We start from the raw sequence: 21,011 nt of genomic DNA, 5'->3' as shown, positions 1-21,011 counted from the left end.
ATGATTTTAAAGTGTTTGAGACTTGTGCAGATGAGGACGGAGCTTGCAGGAATAGGGCAGGGACAGGAAAAGAACTCTCCGGGATGGGAAAAGGAGTTCCCGCGGGGACAGGGAAATATTTGTCCCTGTGTCATTCTCTAATACAGAGACAGAACATTCCACTAGCAGTTTCAATTCAATGGTATCTTGCATAAAAAGAAAGCTTCTACTCTCTGCATGGCCTGTAGAGACATCCCAAATGCCCAAGCACTAGGGAGACAGAAGAGTATGATAGTAAATTAGGAAAATATTTCAGAGTAAGCTTTAGGATAAGTAGGATTTTGTGCTTTGGTTTTCCCCTTTTCTTCTGGGTGCAAACAAAATTACTGCCTCTTATGAAGCCTCAGTCCTTATTCACCAGTAAAATGAGGAAGACGTTTTTCGGTGAAAGCCGCCATGCCTTCCAAACGGTCTTTTGTAGGTATGACCTGCAGAGAACATGGAAATCGAGCAGAGAAACTGATCAAAAGCCTTTCCCCGCTTGCTAGAATGAGAGAAACAAATTTCAGGTTGCGTACTGAGTCAGACCAAAGGTCCATCAAGCCCAGTATCCTGCTTCTGACTGGCCAATCTCAAAAAAGAATAAACTTCCTTAAGGCTAACTCCTAAGCTAAACGGGGATTTGGGGGGAAACAATTGTTTAACAACCAAAATAGATCCTCAAAATACACACCTAGACGGCTCCCATGTGTAAATTAAAGCTTCACATCGTGCTTGGAAATCTTTGTGGGCTAAGCAAATGAAAAAGGCATAGTGACCCCTGGATTTACCAAAGCACAGTCAAACCTTGGATAGCAAGTAATGTGTTTTGCAAGATGAGCAAAACATTTTGTTAAATTTTAACTCGATAAACGAGCGTTGTTTTGCAGTGCGAGCACATATATATGCCTCACGTCAAGTACGCACAATATACGCGCATCGCATACATAAGCTGGCGTAAATGCAGCTAGGTGCACAGATGATATTCTATAACATGGGTGTCCAAACTGCAGCCCCGTGAAGTATTTGTACGGCCCCGGTCGAGGGCAATGCAGTGTTTTCCTCTGCTGCCCCCGGGTGTTTACCGTCTTGCCGGCTCCCTACTCTGTCTTGCTGCAGTATTTGCGCGGCCCCAGAAAAAAAATTTTCGGCCAATGCGGCCCAGGGAAGCCAAAGGTTGGACACCCCTGTTCTATAACATCATGTCTAAATCCTGGGAACGCCCCTGACCTACCCATGCCCCTCTCATGAACATGCCTCCCTTTGGAGTTGTGCGCTGTGAAATTTAGGCGCACAAGTAGCGTGCAGAGCTGATCTGTACGTAACTCCTAATTCCTACCAATTAAGTGCCTCTACTAGTTATGGATGGTTAGTGCCTAACTAGCTGATTGGTTTGCACACGGATCTGCGATCAGCACCCAAATTTGTGTGACATAAACAGAATCCAACAAGTGGTGTCTATCTTTAAGCTGGGCATCCACATGCCACTGGATGTCACAGATGCTACCTGTGGGGACCTCAACACAATACAGGTTCTGCTTCCCCAACCCTATATGTCATGTCTGTCTGTCCAAATTAGATTGTAAGCTCTTCTGAGCAGGGACCGTCTATTTAATGTCAAAATATACAGCGCTGCTTATGCCCTCCAGCGCTATAGAAGTGATAACTTGGCTATTCTCAAAAATGTAATATGTCCTCCTCTTTGTTATACTAAGTCCCTCTAAACTTTCTCTATACTGTCCTGTAACCCTCATTGGAGTTCCTTCTCTATACCATTTCCTGTAAACCGTGTCGAGCTCTACGATTGTGGAGATGATGCGGAATACAAACTTAAGGTTTAGTTTAGTTGATACATTGAGATGGATAAAACAAGGTTTCCTAAACCAACCTACCATTTTACATGTTCTACATGGCAAACTATGCAGGATCAAAAAACAAATACTATGGAAGTGTATAATAAATAATGAGCAGCAAAATCGCCTCCAAAAATCAGCCACTGTACTATAGGGTTAAACGACAAGATTGATTGGTCTGCCTATTATTAATTCACACTTATTAAATAATTTTTTCAAATGAGTTCTGTTTGTCAACAATGAACTGTTAAAGGACTACATTTTGCTATTGATCTGACGTCATCACGTTTTTACGTGTATTACATCATTTAATTAATGGCCTCTGATTGGGGGCTTTAAACGGCCCAGCGTTCAGAATCCCCGGCGCCATTTTGAGAATATTCTGCTTGAAACAAGGTCAAATTTTGTTCCGTAAGTTGGTTGTTTAAGCACTGTCTTAAAGTTAATGTTTCAATTTCAAACATTCTTTAATTGTTTATATATTATTGAGACTTTGACCTGACTGTGTATCTAGCAACTCGTTGCTTGAATACTAGGTCTCTGAGGCTTGGCATTGAGTAGTTTGTGAACTAGTACAGTGGCTGATTTTTGGAGGTGATTTTGCTGCTCATAAACTATGCAGGATCCCCTTGCCCATATTCATCCCCCTATCCAGTGTGTAGTGATGAAGGGGGAGGGGGGGAGTGGAACGCCCTGGGCACTGTCTTGGAGGGGACACCGGCACCTCTCTGCCCTTCTGCTCACCCACCTCTTCAAAGCTTCATCGGCAGTCCACAGCATCTCTTACCTGCTGCTTGCGCCAACCTCAGCTCTCCTGACATCACTGCCAATATCCCTTCCCAATTTAAATTATACATCCTATATACCTAACACCTTCAGAATTATTCCACAAAACCTCACAATTATTCTTAAATGATCTTACCTGGCCATAACACAGTCTCTCAATAGCCATCCCGGAAGCAATGTCCACCTCAGTGAAAAAAAAAAAAAAAAAAAAGAAAAGGATTGCGGTTAATATCATAGAAACATAGAAATAGACGGCAGATAAGGGCCACGGCCCATCAAGTCTGCCCACCCCAATGACCCTCCCTATCTATCTCTGCGAATAGATCTCACATGTCTATCCCATTTGGCCTTAAAATCTGGCACGCTGCTGGCCTCAATAACCTGAAGTAGAAGACTATTCCAGCGATCAACACCCTTTCAGTGAAGAAGAACTTCCTAGTGTCACTGTGCAGTTTCCCGCCCCTGATTTTCCACGGATGCCCCCTTGTTGCTGTGGGACCCTTGAAAAAGAAGATATCTTCTTCCACCTCGATGCGGCCCGTGAGATACTTGAATGTCTCTAATCTAATCTAATCTAAACCTTAAGTTTATATACCGCATCATCTCCATGAGAATGGAGCTCGACAGTTTACAAGAACTTAAAATAGTGGGTAGAGAAGAAGAAAAAGGATTACATGAACTTATGTGTAGAAGGGGGGAGAGAAAGGGGGGAAGGATAGAGCTACAATTTGCTGAAAAGCCAGGTTTTCAGTTGTTTGCGGAATAACTGAAGGGAGCTCAGGTTCCGCAGCGGGGTGGTGAGGTCGTTCCAAAGACCTGTGATTTTGAAGAGAAGGGATTTTCCCAGTTTGCCTGAATAGTGGATGCCGCGTGGAGAGGGGAAGGCTAGTTTAAGCCTTTGGGCAGTTCTGGAGGAGTCGGGACTCGATCATATCTCCTCTCTCTCTACGTTCCTTGAGTGAGTAGAGCTGTAACTTCCCTAGCCGCTCCTCGTATGGGAGATCCTTGAGTCCTGAGACCATCCTGGTATCAGTCACAGAGATTTTCCGGTTATGAATTAAAAGAAAATAAACAATTTGATTTTAAACCCCTGCCTGCGGATCACAGGATCTGTTTAGAAAGGTTTACATGTAACCAGTGAAACTCTGCTCTGGACATCTCGGTGCCAATTTAAACTATTAGTCTTTGTCTTCAAAAGTGTATACAGCGCCTTACAAAAGTCTTCACACCCTACTACAAAATTATCATTTTGATGTCTAAAAATGTAGTGATTTGTTTCACCTTCTGCACAACATGCCTTACACTTTCAGCATGAAAGAACAATTACAGACATACTGAAAAAGTAACTAAAAAAGAGATTATGTACTTACCCTGATAAGCTCTTTTCCAGTAGATAGGCGAGACATTCTAGAAAGATGGTTGTGTCCCCATGACCCTCCCGATTAAGATCTAGAACACAGCGGTCTAAGGAAATTTGCTTACATGCCCTCCAGAATGCCAACAGCTGCCAATGTGCGGGGGAGCAGCTGCTGCCTTGGTGTCACTGTGACTTCTTGGGGGGGCAGGGCTGATGCAAGACCCTGAGGGTTGGCATCTGGAGCGCTCATATCTCTGGTCTGGAACCCCGATACGACCTCTGAGCGGAAGCACAGGCACAGTATTGGCGGGACCGTCATGAAAAATGAAAATTGCCTCCGCCTCCCCCCAGCGGGTTGGCGAGGTCTGCTGTCAGACAGGATGACAATCCACCATACTGGCCATGAGGTCGTGTAAGCCCTTACCAAATGCATCTACCCTTTAAAAGGCAGTCTGTTTAAGGTGGCCTTGGAGGCTGAATTGCCTGACCCAAAGCATCCTGCGGGCAGAAATAGCACCTTGCTCATTACTCCGATGATGTCGGGGCGTGGCTTGACCGACATGGCGACTGGATGCGCTGAGTGAGAGCTCTCTGGGACGGCGGGATAAATCGTTGTTAAAACTTCTCTACCCAGCTTTTTCAAATATCGCTAGAAAATTTTAAGCTGCTATACCAATCTAGCATGTCGCTTTCCAAAAGCAGTAAAGGAGAACAGTCGCCATCAGCCACTCCCAGTGGAAAGCGGCCTAAGCACGAGGCTCCTTCGCCGGAAAAACAACCACCAAAAACTGTGGACTCGCAGCTTGAATTGCTTCTCATGGAAATGCGTGCATTTAAAAACATCATGAACAAACAAGTGGAAGAATCACAATTAATTCGTGTTGAGATTGAAGCCCTGAACTCACAATTCACCGACGCTAGACACCGACTTGATACGCTTGAGCATTTCCAAACAGCACATGCTCAAAATGTCTCCCTCATCCCCAAACATGACCGGGACCTGGCGACTTTAAAAGCAGATCTGGAAGACCTTGCGAACCGAAGCCGTCGGAATAACATTAGAATCCTTGGGATTCCAGAATCAGCGGAAGGATCTGACACCATTGCATTTTTGACAAAGTTAATACCCTCTCTGCTTGGAATTCAATTTGAAGTACCGTTTGAGCTGGAGAGGGCGCATCGAGTTCCTTCAAAGATCAATCCGGCTCAAAAACAGCCCCGTCCTATTGTGGCTAAAGTCCTCCGGTACCCACAAGTGTTACAAATCCTGACAGCTGGAAAAGAAAGGAAGCAGATTCTCTTATCAGGGAAAGAAAATTCTCCTAGTGCCGGATCTGGCTAAATCAACGGCTGCCCGAAAGAAAGTTTTTCTATAACAAAGGCAGGATCTGAAAGATATTGGAGCCAGGTTTGGCCTCTTGTACCCGGCCAAAATGCTGATCACGCATCATAATAAGACCACCACTTATCTTGATCCAGAAGAGCTGCAACGGTATATAGACTCTGTTAAAATGCAATGACCCTGTTCTGTTACATCATATTGTATATGGTATAGCTGTGGCTGTGTAGGAAGTATTTTCTGATATGCTGTTATCTAAATTCATTCCTGCCGCCCTTTGGGAGCTTTATTCGGTGCGTTGGTTTGCCTTAGGAAGTTTCAGGCTCTCCCATTATCATCTTTGTTTGATATAATGTCATCTTTCTGGCGCTGTTGGCCTTTTTTCCAGATGACATTTTGGTTTGTCAGTCAGTTCCAAAGGTTTATATGTTCCTTGTTTCAGATAGTACCTCTATGCTCTGGTATTGCTCATTTGATTTTTCTTAACGATTTTCTATGTGTGTATTATATGATGCTTTATGACTAAATTGAACATTCTTTCCTTTAATGTCAATGGTCTTAATCACTGCATTAAGCGAAAAAAGGTGACCAATTATCTGCGTTCTCTACAGCCTGACATTATTATGTTTCAAGAGACACATCTTTCCCTCAATGATAGTGCAAAAGCAGTAATTAAAGGATATGCTCCTCCATACTTCTTGCCTGCGCTGCGAAAAAAGAATGGAGTTTCTATATACATTAGACCATCTCTCACGTATACTCTCATAACTAATGAATCTGATAAAGAGGGGAGATGGTGTTTGGTGCATATTATGCTTTATAAATCACCTATTTTGTTGCTAAATGTATATGCGCCTGTTGCGGATGACCCTGATTTCTACCGTTCCTTACAAAGCATATTGCTGAAGTATCCCAATGTTCCAATAGTTATAGGGGGAGATCACAACCAACCTCTGGATCTTTTTTTAGATAGGACCTCCACATGCCGTCCGGCTAAATCCAAAACATTAGAAGAAATTAAAAGCCTTATGAGAAACTATAGCCTTGTTGATCCCTGGAGAATCCTTAAACCTACAGCTCAAGAAAACACGCATTTTTCTGCTCCCCACAGTACTTATACTAGATTGGACTATTTTTTGATTTCCTCACACTTATCCACAGACATTTCTAATGTTATTAACCATCCTATCCTTATCTCAGATCATGCACCAGTTTCACCGTTCTTAACTTTCTCTTCAATACCACTTATAACTCGTCATTGGAGATTGAATAATAGTATTCTCTTTGATGATTCAATTACTGCCGAATTGAGAAAATTCACAGATGAATTTTTTCTTAATAATTCGGATCCATCTTTATCTCAAGCTACAATCTGGGAATCATACAAGGCTACTCTGAGAGGGGAAATCATTAGCCTGATGGCTTGGAAACGTAAACAATCCAATAACCAATTGAAAGCTCTTGAATCAGACATATCCCTTCTCGAATCGCAATTTTTTTCTAATCCAACAGACAAGATAACACACACACACCTTCTTAAAAAAAAATATGAATACAATGTTATAGCATCTGCTTTTGCTAATAAAGATATATTTATTTTAAAATCTGGGCATTATATTGGAGGCAATAAGATGGGTAAATCTTTAGCTCAATATTTAAAAGGAAAAAAAGAGAAGCATCATATCTCTTCTATTACTAATTCTCGAAACCAATCTATCACCGATTCGTTAGGAATTAATACTGAGTTTGAAAATTTTTACTCTGACCTTTTTCAGTCGGAATCAGACTCGTCTCTGGAGGAAATTAATAATTACTTGACTACCATTTCACACCCAAGTTTACCAATCCATCTCAAAGAAGAATTAGACAGTCCGATTTCTGTGCAGGAAATTCAGTCCACAATACAAACTCTTGCCGCGAATAAATCTCCTGGACCGGATGGCATCACTAGTGAGTTTTATAAAACATTTTCCCTCCAATTAAGTCCATATCTATTACAATATTATAATTTTATACACTCAAACCCAGACTTGCAACGTAACTTCACTGAAGCCAATATAATAATATTTCCTAAATCGGACAGAGACCCTACTAGAGTAGGTAATTACAGACCGATCTCTTTGTTAAACGCCGATTATAAGATCCTGGCTAAAATCCTTGCAAACAGAATTAATAAGGTGATCCAATTATTAATATCTCCTGATCAAGTGGGATTTATTAAACAACGTTACATTGGAGACAATCTACGAATCTTCCATAACATTTCGGGTATAGCCAAGACCATAGCAGAACCTGTGGTGGGTCTAGCAATCGACGTGGAAAAAGCTTTTGATAGGGTCGAGTGGCGGTTTCTGCTTCAGGTTCTGAGGTGGTATAATTTTGGTGAGGAATTTGTAACTTGGATACAAGCATTATATCGGTCTCCGTGCTCCAGAATATTAATAAATAATTCTCTCTCAAATCCTGATTATCTTACAAAGAGGAACAAGACAGGGCTGTCCTCTTTCGCCTCTTTTATTTAATTTATCATTAGAACCCTTTTTATCCTCCATAAGACAATCTGAAGACATACAGGGAATTCCTACATCGCTTAGTGATTTTAAGATAGCAGCATATGCTGATGATATTATGCTTTTCCTTAAAAATCCTCGACTATCTCTATCTGCCCTCATCCACACAACCAATTTATACTCTTCGTTTTCTGGCTATAAAGTTAATTGGGGAAAGTCCGTTATTTTTCCTCTTAATGAACATGCCTCACAATCTGATATACAAGATTTCCAATTCTCATGGTCTACCCTTCCTATAAAATATCTCGGTACTTTTGTACACAAAGACCCTGAGGTTATTATGGAATTCAACATCTCCAAATTAAAAGATTTAATTAATCGTACCATCAATAATTGGTCACCACTATATATTACATGGTGGGGTCGTATTTCTGCTATAAAAATGACTTTATCACCTCAAGTATTATTTAAACTCATCATGCTTCCTGGCTTATGTAAACCACAGTTTTATAAATGGATAGATAAACAATTAAATTCTTTTATTTGGCAACATAAAAGACCTAAAATAGCACTCAATAAATTAAAGGCTTCTAAATTTCATGGGGGTGTTAATTTTTCCGATTTTCAAAATTACCATTTGGCTTTTTTAGCGAAATATGGCTCCTATTGGCTGTCTTATAATGCTTTAGAAGACTCAACTAACGTTCCTTCTTGGTTCACTCTAGAATCCTCTATATGCAATCCTGTACCTTTACAGGCCCTTCCTACCATGTCATTACCCAAACATCTTAGACAATTCCCTCTTTTTACAGCGACACTTACTGCGATACGTGCGTTGGATAAAATAGCGGTTAATTCAATTTTTTCTCACAAAGATATGACACTTTGGAATAATGCCTCCTTGAAACATAACAAACGATGTTTCAACTGGAAGACATGGAGAGCTGCTGGTGTTTGGCAGGTTCGATCTCTATTTGATGGATCCGAGTTATTATCCTTTTCTAAGTTCAGTGCTCATTTCCCGACGCTAGCGTCTAAGAGAAAACAATGGTTAATTCTCACTTCTCTCCTTTCTACTTTACACTTCTCTGACTTTGCATGCCTATCCTCTTGGAGTACTCAGACCATAGCTATGGGTAAGGCTATGTCATTTTATTATAAGAAATTAAGAGAATCATGTTATACCCCCTCTTCAGATATAGTTTCTAGATGGTCTAATGATCTCAATTGGCATCTGCCAGACAAAGATTGGTGTCAATTATGGTCCAAAACTAACAGACCCTTGTTATCAGCTAGTATGTCTCAATCTCTACTGTTTGTAATGTGGAGAGCAGTTTGGACTCCATATAAAAAGAAAAAAGCAAATCTCTCTTCTGAAGATATTTGCTGGCATTGTAATACATCTCAAGGAACGCTTAAACATATGCTTTTCTCCTGTCCTAAGATTCAACCATTTTGGGTCCAAATTTGGTCCTGTATTTGTGAGATAACTGCTTGTACTGCTGATCTTTCTTTTGACATTATCATATTACGCTCTTTACATCCATGCTTTAAACTTTGTACATGTGAAAACAAATTGATTGATATCATGATCTCAATAGGCATCCAACAGGTTCTTCAGAATTGGAAATCAGCGTCTAGATTGAACTTTACCTTCTGGTGGAATTCCCTATGCTTATACAAGCGATTTGAACAGCATGCAGCAGAAAAATTACATTATCATCAGAAATTGTCCGTTCAATCTTTGTGGACCCCCATTGACAGTTACTTGCTCACGTTATAAGTGCTTTCAATTTTATTTATTTATTTTATAATCTATTAGCTCTACATTGCATCACAACCTTTTGTGAACTGTTGTTGTATACTGAATGTTTCTTTTTCTATTGTAAATGTTGATTTTCAATAAAATAGATTGGAACTAAAAAAATTACTCAGATGATGTCATAAAGAGTATCCACCACATAATCTACCCCCTCCAGCAACAGCTGGGGGCATACGTCCTCCTCTGCCACAAGACTGTGCCATAATCTAGTGTGGCAGGTGCGCACCCCAAGCACTGCCCCGATAAACGAGCACTTACAGCACCGCTTCGGGGGATTCCTCTTCCGTCTTCTGGCCAGCCTTCCATGTCGGGTGCCTTCTGCAGGTTGGAGGACCTCTGTCTGGGCCTGCGCAGCCAGGTGCCGTTCCCCCTGCGCATTGCATGTGACGCGCACAGCGTCAATCATCGGCATTGTGCGTGTCGTGCGCGGCGTGTGGGTGGGGCAACGCTCGGCTGCGTGGGGGCTCTCCAACATGCAAGGGGCATCCGACGAGGAGGGCTGGCCGGCGGATGGAGGAAGCATCCCTCTGAAGTGGCACTGCGGGTTCTCCGGCGGCTGGCACATTAAAGGCATCCCCCCCGAAGCGGCACTGTGGGATTGTTCTTCATGACAGACGGAGGAGGCGGACGGAGGAGAAGGCGCTGCAGCACCCGGCCCCGACAGTTACATACCCCGGGTTCTGGAACCAATCGTTGCTGTTGCCACTATTGTCTATGGGGAACTTTGATATTGTCTATGGGGAGCTTTGATAAACGAGCATTTTGGATTACGAGCATGCTCCTGGAACGGATTATGCTCGTAATCCAAGGTACCATTGTATTTAGACATACAATTTAAAATCTAGAATAATGGATTAGACAAATAGATTTACAGACTGACTAATACATGTTCCAGCTTTAATTCCCTGATAATGTGAGGCATGGTAACTGACTTAAAAAGCTGCCACATCAAGGGGACATCCCCCTGGTTGAGCGGACTATTGCCTCCTGATCTCCGGTCCCTTAAAGGGAACCTGAGTGCTCCAAGCAAGAAATCGCACTCTGGGACAGTAAAGGCATAGAGTTCTATCTCCAAAACTCCCAGTCCTGGTCTGCCTGGTCACTCAGACTGGGCGTCAGGTTCCTTAGTGGCAAGGAAGTCTCCTGGAGCGGAATTTTTCCCTGGACCAAAGCTGGTGTGCTCACAGGCAGCGGAGAGCTTCCCGGCCCCGTCAGAAAGGTTTTCCACAAGAGAATAACAAAATCCAGGGTAAAATCAATCCTGAACAGGATCTCAAACTGGCTTCTCTTGGGCCTCGCCACTTCCATGCATTTACGTTTTGTGGACTCACAGTTCGGGGTCTCTGGGAGGGATTTCTTTGCTGCCACCCGGATCCCCAGCTCTAGAAGTCTCCAAGGAGGCTAAGCCCAAGGCTACTACACCTTGCGTGCTGGTCACTTCTCAGCCAACAATCCAGCTCAAAGCTGGCATGATATGTGGGTAGAACAGCCTGAGGAGTCCATCCCAATCGATTTTGAGAAAAATCAAGGGGTTTTGAGGCAGATAGAGGCTTTAGAAAAAAAGATAGATTAAAATCTAAGATGGCCACTGCCAGCAAATTCTTGCCAAAAATGGCCCATGAGGGCTTCCCTGAAGTTTAAAAAACTCGGGGAAAGGAATTTTGGAAGTGGGAGACCCTGATTCTAGCTTCAAAAACCCTCAAAAATCAAAGCTTTCGCCCCCACGCCTCACCCTGCTGTACTCACTGTGCTGTGCTGGGGCCTGCCTTGTCAGCTTTCCTGCAGCCTGATTGAAGGGAGAAAATGTTCTGCCTCAAATCCTTTCCAAGTGCGTCCAAAATTGAAGATCTTTGGGCTGCCATTCGGACCAGACCTGACTGAGATCTCAACCCTCACAGATCCTCACGCTGCAATGGGAGGGGGGGGGGGAATGCAGCCAGCCTCTGAAGCCCAAAGGGACTCAAACACGGAAATGGTCCCCAAGCATCCAAAATGTACTAAGTAGGCTGGCTTAGTAGGTACACCTGGGGGTTGCCCTGTGAGCAGCAGACCGCCTATGCGGAATCTACTTCCTCTCCCAGGTAGAGCAGCCTCAAATTGGGACTTCTAGGCACTGAAGCCTCATGAAATGGATTTAAAAAAATACCTGAAAATAATAAAAACTGAACAAAGCAAATCTCTACTTCACAATTTCATCCAAAGTTTTCATTACTAAACTAATATCTGAATTACTTAAACATTTACCTGTGTGCCTCTGTTTATGGCCAGTTTTGCCATTTTCACTGCCACTGGAGCCTTAAAAAAAAAAAAAGAAAAACCACAACTGAGAGCCTGAATGTATGGTTTATGTTTAATAACATTTGTTTAGAGTTTGGGTAGAGGGTAGGGTACATTTTTATGCCAAAAAAATGTTGATTGTGATTTGGCCTTTACCATGTTATCACAAATGTGGATCACAGTGGTTTATAAATATTAATAAAATATTAAATAAATGGGAAGGGGAGAAATGTGGAGGAGCTGAACAGACCTGGAGATGTGTGTTTCATCCATCAACATGCTCCCCCCTTGATTCCAGCATCAGCCTGCTGATAGCATCAGAGTGGGCCAACGAGGTACAAAGTGTGGCAGACTCCTGCTGCATGGCCACAGGGTGCGGCCAAAGGGGGACACACCAAGCCCCTTTGGAGCCCCAGTGAGCAGGACATACTGCTCAGAATTGTAATTTCCACATCACTGTTTAATTTATCTGTGATGGGGAAGCAAAAGGCCAAACTTAGACAACCAATAAGTACATCGTTGGCCTCTAGCCCCACAAAGAGACATTTTCACTTGTTGAATAAGGATATCTCCTCCCCTTTTAACAAGTTTGGACTGATGCCTCATTAAGCTCAGGGGAAAGGCATACCCCTGTACCACCTATGGTTTTCCCTTTAACAAATGCTAATGATGCAAAATTGTCATTTCTTTAATAAAACATTAACTATATTTTTTGCGGTCCTCTAAGTACCTACAAATCCAAAATGTGACCCTGCAAAGGGTTTGAGTTTGAGACCACTGTTCTAAGTGAATTATTAATTTCTGAAATGCGAACTATATTTTCTTTGAAGCAGATCAGCTTTAAAACTGGAGCACTGCAGGACAGGTTCAGGCATCCTGCGGTAACTCCAAAATGTGTGAGGCTAACCCCGTGCTAAAAAACATTTCAATTTTTTTTTATTTTTTTGAGGGGCATGTCATGGGCAGAGAGTAAGCGTTCCTGCACTAACCAATTAGACAATCTACATCAACATGGGTGGCAGTAAGTGGTCATGCAGTTGTTGTTTTTTTAAATGGCTGCACGCTAATAGCAACATTGGTGCGTGGTCATTTTATGGTTGCAGTGAAAATGGCCTTAGCGTGCAGGAAAGACCTGCATAAGGGTGCGCTAAGGCCACTTTTTATCTCAGCTTTGTCCCGTTTACTTTGCTGGTATCAGTCTATCACCGGAAACCAGATGAGTAATGCCGGCTGGTATCAACACAATTCTCGAAATGCACGTCCTAATTGCAGGTGGCGGTAGGCGCTCAACCGCCATCTGACAGCCAATCAGAACGCATATTTTTAAAAAAATAATAATAAAGTGTCCGAGCCAGGACGCCTTCATTGTAGGCCTCTGTGGCGCATCTAAGGAGACATGTATCCATGCTTAAGTATGCTCAAGGTGGGGCTTGGTTTCGGCTGGAAGTAGCCTTGGGCAGGCTTAAGCGTCGGTATGTGTCTTCTTAAGACACGAGACAGACGCTTTAAAATGTAGGCCTGCTAAATGCTGGCCTACATTTAAAGCGTCTGTGTTGGAGTGTAAACACATTTCTGAATAGGATGCCAATGTGTGATTGACATGTGATCAGCAGCTGCTTCTTAGTAGAGAATGACATGGAGACAAATTTTTCCCTGCTCCCCACGGAAACTAATTTTCCCGCCCCATTCCCGCAAGTTATTTTCCTGTCCCTGCCCCATTCCGGCAAGCTCCGTCCTCATCTGCACAAGCCTCAAACACTTGAAAATCCTAAGTAGCAACATTCTAGAGCTCAGAGTGTGATGTCATAATGCCTCATTCCACCAATGCCTAAGCTCCGTCCTCATCTGCACAAGCCTCAGACACTTTAAAATCCTAAGTAGCAACATTCTAGAGCTCAGATTGTGATGTCGTAATGCCTCATTCCACCAATGCCTAAGCTCTGTCCTCATCTGCACAAGCCTCAAACACTTTAAAATCCTAAGTAGCAACATTCTAGAGCTCAGATTGTGATGTCATAATGCCTCATTCCACCAATGCCTAAGCTCTGTCCTCATCTGCGCAAGCCTCAAACACTTGAAAATCCTAAGTAGCAACATTCTAGAGCTCAGATTGTGATGTCGTAATGCCTCATTCCACCAATGCCTAAGCTCCGTCCTCATCTGAAAATCATAAGTGTTTGAGGCTTGTGTGGTTAAGGCAGAGCTTATACGAATGAGACAGGGACAGGGACAGCGACAAAACTCACAGGGACAGGATGGGGAAATTGAGTTCCCTTGGGGATGGGGACAAATTTGTCCCTGTGTCATTCTCTACTTCTTAGGTGGCCGCCAATATTGGCACTCTATACAGAATCAGGCCAAAAATGTATAACTGCTGCAGTTGAATATCGACTCAAATGTTTTAAGGTTTCAGCCTAGTCTGATGAGCCAGAAAACTTCCTGAGAGTTGACTGCAGCAATTGATTTTTTTTTTTTTTTTTAAATTGCAAATCATAAATCATATATCAATTTCTACAACAGATTCCCTCCAACTAATCGAGGTCTGAGCCCAGTAGCTGCTGGATTAATATTGAGGACTTCTTATGGATCACCAGAACAGTATCGCGAACCACTGAATTCCGAGGCAGATGACAGAGCCTGTGGAAGGCAGCACTTACCTGAGGGAGGATCTCTTGGGCCAGAGCTAGTGCTCTTTGGTAGGCCGCATCCCCCTTGTCATTCTGCGGCACCGAATGGTTCACCAGTCCTATTGTGACCGCTTGTTCACCATCAATTTGTTTACCGGTGAAAATGAGTTCTTTGGCAACGGCAAGCCCTACAGCGCGGGGCAGGCGCTGACTCCCTCCTGCAGGCAGAAAGAAACCCTATAAGCAAACTGTGTTATCCTGAGAACATAAGCTCCACTGGGTGGCTCTAATGGAATTATATTACCTGCACCGGGAAGAAGCCCTCTGGTGGTCTCAATAAGGCCCATTTTAGCAGTAGAAGCTAAGTGAGAGGACAAATTAAAGAGTCAGACATTTCAAGAAACTCACAGCACAAACAGCCAAACTTAAGGGCGGGCAGCCCTTGTACAGTTGGACAAAAACACTCACAGTTCCTCTGTTAATTTTAGAGTTTAAAACTTATGGAGATTCTTCTTTGTTAAGCTTGTGAAGGAGAAGGAGATAGAGGAGGAACATACTGTTTTGTTTTTACTCGTTGTATGTGTGATGGGTCCACTGAAGAATCCCTGTGCATCTGTCCTGTGGGTTATTGCACTGTTGTTTATGCTTGTTTGCTGTGTCATTTCTCTTTTTTTTTTTTTTTTTATTATTTTTTGATCTTAATAACAATATGTACAATACAATAATAATTATTATTATACACACATTATCACAACTTAATGAGAACTATGTCTATTGTAAAATAACAACCTAAAATAAAACATAGAATAAAACAAAATGCTGTGTCATTTCTTAATTTAAAAAATTTTCAAGTTATAAAAAAAAAAAACACCAAACTTATGGAGATTCATTCTTTGAGGGCCAGGAACTGCTCCATAGATAATATGCTGGGTGTGCTCTGAACGTACCTGCTACTCGAAGATCACAGGCTAATGCCAATTCCAGGCCACCGCCTAAGGCATAGCCATCGAGTGCAGCAATGGTGGGAACCGGCAGAGCAGCTGGTGAAGGGAAACACATTTCAAAGTTAAGGACTATAGCAGTAAATTATTTTACCAATTATGCTTTTTTTTTTTCAAGTTCCAATCTGTTTTTTTACTATTTAATTTTTGTGGAAAGTGCCCAGGTAAGATACTCTACAAGCTCCCTAAAGCATTTTTGATGAAACATGAACCATATCAGGTTGAACTTTCCTAGACAAGTGCTTACTTATTTAGACAAGTGATTTATGTGATTTTTTTCAATGACAAAAGAAAAGACAACAACAAAAAAGGAGAAATTAGGTTCTTACCTGCTAATTTACTTTCTTTTAGCTTCTCCAGACCAGTAGAGGTTAACTTTACGAATGGGTATATATCTAATCATGACCAGCAGGTGGAGACTGAAAACAAAACTTTGGGACAGTATATCCTAGCCCCTCCTCTCTATTTCCCTCAGTCTGCCGAATAGCCAAGCAGAACCAAGAACTGGAAAACAACAGAGAGAAAAAAACAATACTCCAAAAGGAGTAACAAATAACATACCCAAAATGCTGTTGGAAAATGCAGAGGAGAAATTCCCGAAGGAAGAATGTCCCCACAGCTCGCCAGCTAAGCCAGCCGAGCCACAGCCGCTGTTCTTCAATTCTCCCCGGCCCTAGAAAAATACTAGAACCCGCAGCAAAAAACAAAAACTGCCCGCGCAACAGCCCCAACAACAACAACAACAGACAGGGTGGGGACCTCTACTGGTCTGGAGAAGCTAAAAGAAAGTAAATTAGCAGGTAAGAACCTAATTTCTCCTTCTTTAGCACTCTCCAGACCAGTAGAGGTTAACTTTACGAATGGGACGTACCAAAGCAGTCCCTCTCACGGGCGGGACCCCCGAAGGGCCGATACCAGTACACGCTCACCGAACACTGCGTCCCGACGCGCCTGCACATCAACCCGATAATGACGAACAAAGGAATGCAAGGAGGACCAAACCGCAGCCTTACAAATATCCACTGGAGGCACGAGCGACGACTCAGCCCAAGAAGCCGCCTGACCCCGAGTGGAATGAGCCTTGAGAAACTCCGGAACAGGCTGCTGTTTCAGAAGATAAGCGGAAGCAATCGTCTCCTTGATCCAGCGCGCAATAGTAGCCTTAGAAGCGCCCGCTCCCCGACGAGGACCCGCCAGGAGGACAAAGAGATGATCGGACTTCCGGAATTCCTGGGTCCGCTGCACATAAGAGCGAAGGACCCGACCGACATCCAACTTGCGCAGCTGCCGTTGCTCAGAAGAGCCCTCCCGACCACCCAAGACCGGGAGAACCACCGATTGATTGACATGAAAAGGAGAAACAACCTTCGGCAGAAAGGAAGGAACAGGCCGCAAGACGACCCGCTCCCTAGAAAACTCCAAGAAGGGAGCCCTACAAGAGAAAGCCTGCAGCTCAGAAACACGCCTAGCAGAAGTAATGGCCACCAAAAAGACCGCCTTCAAAGTAAGGTCCTTCAAAGAACAGTCGTCCAAGGGCTCGAAAGGCGGACGCACCAAAACAGAGAGAACCAGATTAAGATCCCAAGAGGGAACCGAGGGCCGTAGGGGAGGCCTAAGCAACTTGGCCGCCCGCAAAAACCGAATCACATCAGGAAGAGCCGATAAACGCTGACCTGACACCAACCCTCGAAAGGCCGACAGGGCCGCAATATGAACCCGGAGAGAAGACCAAGCCAGGCCTCTATCCAGACCATCCTGCAAGAACTCCAGAATGTTAGGCAGAGAAGCGCGAAAAGAGGTCACTCCCCGCGCCCGACACCATTCCTCAAAGAGACGCCAAACCCGCACATAAGCCCGAGAGGTAGAAAGCCTCCGGGACCCCAACAGTGTAGAGATCACCTTGTCTGAATATCCCTTCTTGCTAAGGCGACCCCTTTCAAGAGCCACGCCGTAAGACAGAAGGGAGACGGGTCGAACATGGGAATGGGACCCTGCATCAGAAGGTCGTCCGAGAGAGGCAGAGGAAGAGGATCCGCTACCAGGTGCCTCACCAGATCCGCATACCACGGACGGCGAGGCCAATCCGGCGCCACCAGCACCACCAAACCCGGATGGTGAACAATGCGAAGAAGCACTCTGCCCACCAGCGGCCAAGGAGGGAACACATACAACAGCCCCTCCGTTGGCCACTGCTGGACCAGAGCATCCAGATCCTCGGCCAGACCGTCCCTGCGACGACTGAAGAAGCGGGGCACTTTGGCGTTGCCACCCGTGGCCATCAGGTCCATCAGGGGCTGCCCCCAAGCCTGCACTATCAACTGAAACGCCTCGGCGCCGAGACTCCACTCTCCTGGATCTAGAAAGTGACGACTGAGGAAGTCTGCCTGAACATTTTCTACTCCGGCTATATGAGAGGCCGAGAGGTCCAGCAGATGGGATTCCGCCCAAACCATGAGCAGAGCCGCCTCCTGCGCCACCTGAGTGCTCTTGGTGCCCCCCTGACGATTGACCTAAGCCACCGCCGTGGCATTGTCCGACAGCACTCTGACCGACTTGCCCAGCAACAGGGAGTGGAAAACCAACAGCGCCAGACGGACCGCTCTGGTCTCCAACACGTTGATCGACCAGGCGGCCTCCTCCGCGGACCAGGTGCCCTGAGCTGAGTGACCCAAACACTGAGCCCCCCAACCCAGGAGACTCGCATCCGTCAGGAGCACCATCCACTGCGGGAGATCCAGACCCACCCCCTGAACTAGGTGAGGGGTCTGGAGCCACCAACGCAGACTGCAGCGCGCCAAGCCTCGCAGGGGGACCGGAACATCCATCCCGTGCCTCTGGGGAGACCACCTCCGGAGCAGAGCATACTGGAGAGGACGCATGTGGGCCCGCGCCCACCTCACCACGTCCAGGGACGCCGCCATCGACCCCAAGACCTGGAGGAAATCTCGCGCCCGAGGACACCGGGACGCCAAAAGCAGGCGAATCTGAGATTGCAATTTGCTCACCCGGCCCTCTGGGAGGAAGACCTTCCCCAAGGAGGTGTCGAACAGCACCCCTAGGTACTCCAGACGCTGAGCCGGGACCAACCGACTCTTGGAAAGGTTGACCACCCAGCCCAGCGACCGGAGAAACTCCACCACCCGAGCAGTAACCCGGGAGCTTTCCTGCAACGACTTTGCCCGAAATAACCAGTCGTCCAGGTAGGGGTGTACCAGGATGCCCTCCGACCGCAAGGCTGCCGCGACGACCACCATCACCTTGGTGAACGTCCGAGGAGCCGTGGCCAGCCCAAAGGGAAGCGCACAGAACTGAAAGTGCCGACCCAAGATCGCAAAGCGCAGGAAACGCTGATGAGAGGCCCGAATGGGAACATGCAAGTAGGCCTCCGTCAGATCGAGAGAAGTGAGAAACTCCCCCGGCTGAACCGCCAGAATGACCGACCGCAGAGTTTCCATACGGAAAGAGGGAATCTTGAGAGCCCTGTTGACCCCTTTCAAATCGAGGATGGGCCGAAAGGTCCCCTCCTTCTTGGGCACCACAAAGTAAATGGAGTACCTGCCCGTGCCCCACTCCGGAGGGGGAACCGGAACAACTGCCCTGAGATCTAGCAAGCGCTGAAGGGTCTGGCGAAAAGCCTGCGTCTTCCCCGGAGTCTGACATGGAGAAGCGAGGAAAAAATCCGGCAGAGAGCGGGCGAACTCCAGGGCATAACCGTCCCGCACCATCTCCAGGACCCACTGATCGGACGTGATCTCGGCCCATTTGGGGAAAAATTCGCGCAGCCGGGCCCCCACCGGAACCAAAGGGGGCGCCGGCAAGGCGTCATTGTGCAGGACGGGAAGCGGGGGAACCGGCGGAGGGATTCCCTGCCCCCCGACGGGCCCCCCGAAAGGGCTGCATGCGCTGGAAGAACCGACCCCGGGAAAATCCCGGAGACTGGAAAGAAGCAGCCCCACGCCCAGGGCGATACTTGCGAAAGTCCCGCAAACGCCCCCGGGCCGCACCCCCCCGAGACGCCGGGCGGGCACGGTCCTCCGGCAGACGGGGAACTTTCGAGTCCGACAAAGTCTGAATCAACTTATCCAAGTCCTCTCCAAACAAAAACGACCCCCGAAAGGGAAATTTAGTAAGCTTAGCTTTGGACGCAGCATCCGCCGCCCAAGCGCGCAGCCACAACACACGCCTTGCGGCCACGCCAAAAGCCATAGACTTAGCCGAGATCCGCACCAAGTCATATAGAGCATCTGAGAGGAATGAGGCCGCCATCTCAATCTTCGCTACCTCCTGATCCACCAGAGACCAGTCGTCAGACTCTCGATCCAAGATCCGCTCCGCCCACCGAAACACGGCGCGAGCGACCAGTCCCCCACAAATAGCCGCCTGGACCCCAAAGGCAGAGACCTGAAAATTTTGCTTAAGGATGCTCTCCAATTTGCGCTCCTCAGAGTCCCGCAAGGCAGAACCGCCCTCAACAGGCACGGTATGCCGCTTGGAAATTGCCGAGACCACCGCATCCACGACTGGCGAAGCTAACGTAGCCCGATCCCCTTCCGGAATGGGATACAGGCGAGCCATGCTGCGCGCCAGCCGAAACGGCGTCTCCGGCGTTTTCCACTGCTCCAGAATAATATCCCGAATATCCTGATGCATAGGAAAAGAGCGGGAAACGGAACGGATCCCCCGTAACAGGGGGTCCCCCACACGCGGAGTCTCCGGCGGCGCGTCCTCAAAACGCAAAACCGAAGAAACCTGCTGAATAAGGTCAGGCAGCTCATCTTTCTGAAAAAGGCGCACCACGGACGCCTCGTCACTGGAGAACGGGAAATCCGACAACCCGCCGCCAGCTTCCGTCCCCTCCAGAGAGTCCTGGAACTCCTCAGAAGGGTCCAGGTCCTCCTCCAGACCGACCCGTTCCTCCGACCACAAATTCTCGTCCCACGACACCCGCGGACGCTTGGACAAGGGAGGCGGCGGAGGGGACGTCACGCCAGACGAAAGAGGCAAAGCCGCAGGGAGCGCGGAGGAAAACCCACCCCCCGAAACCCCCTGGGCGCAACCGGGACCCCCAGCCGCCTGAAAATAGGCTCAGCATAAAGAAAAGAAAAATTCAGGAGAAAAACCCCCCGAGGGTCCCAAGGGACTCCCTGCCACAGCAGGGGACCCAGCAGAACCTTGCCCCTGCATAGTCAAAACAGGGGGAAGGTCACCTGAGGTGGAAGACAAAATGGAGGGGCCAGACAGAGAAGATGGCGGTTTTCCCGCCAAAAAAGCTCCCTCCATAGCCTGAAGCGGCTGAGAAACCTGAATAGTCTCAGCCGCTAAAGCAGGCAAGCCGGCATCAGCTGTCAAAAAATCAGCTGAGAGGGAATCCTTCGGGGAATCCCTCCGTGGGCGGTTGTGGAAGACCGGGCTTCCCCACTG

The 21,011-nt window shown here is 46.2% G+C and overlaps 1 protein-coding gene across 1 annotated transcript in view; it reads right to left on the bottom strand.

Moving 5' to 3' along the window:
• Positions 1-344: 344 nt before the first annotated feature.
• Positions 345-21,011, bottom strand: part of ECHDC2 (enoyl-CoA hydratase domain containing 2) — a 32,637-nt gene continuing 11,970 nt past the window's right edge. The window contains exons 5-10 of the mRNA XM_033916382.1: positions 15,537-15,629; positions 14,894-14,950; positions 14,620-14,807; positions 11,930-11,980; positions 2,794-2,841; positions 345-467 (exon numbers count right to left, since the gene is read on the bottom strand). Of these exons, the coding sequence (XP_033772273.1) occupies positions 390-467; positions 2,794-2,841; positions 11,930-11,980; positions 14,620-14,807; positions 14,894-14,950; positions 15,537-15,629 (515 nt within the window). The 3' untranslated portion in view covers positions 345-389. The remainder of the gene's footprint in view (positions 468-2,793; positions 2,842-11,929; positions 11,981-14,619; positions 14,808-14,893; positions 14,951-15,536; positions 15,630-21,011) is intronic.

Source organism: Geotrypetes seraphini, chromosome 12 (assembly GCF_902459505.1).
Source record: "Geotrypetes seraphini chromosome 12, aGeoSer1.1, whole genome shotgun sequence".
NCBI classification, from domain to species: domain Eukaryota; kingdom Metazoa; phylum Chordata; class Amphibia; order Gymnophiona; family Dermophiidae; genus Geotrypetes; species Geotrypetes seraphini.
Note: the sequence above shows the minus strand (reverse complement) of the source record. Positions and strands in the feature narration are given on the sequence as shown.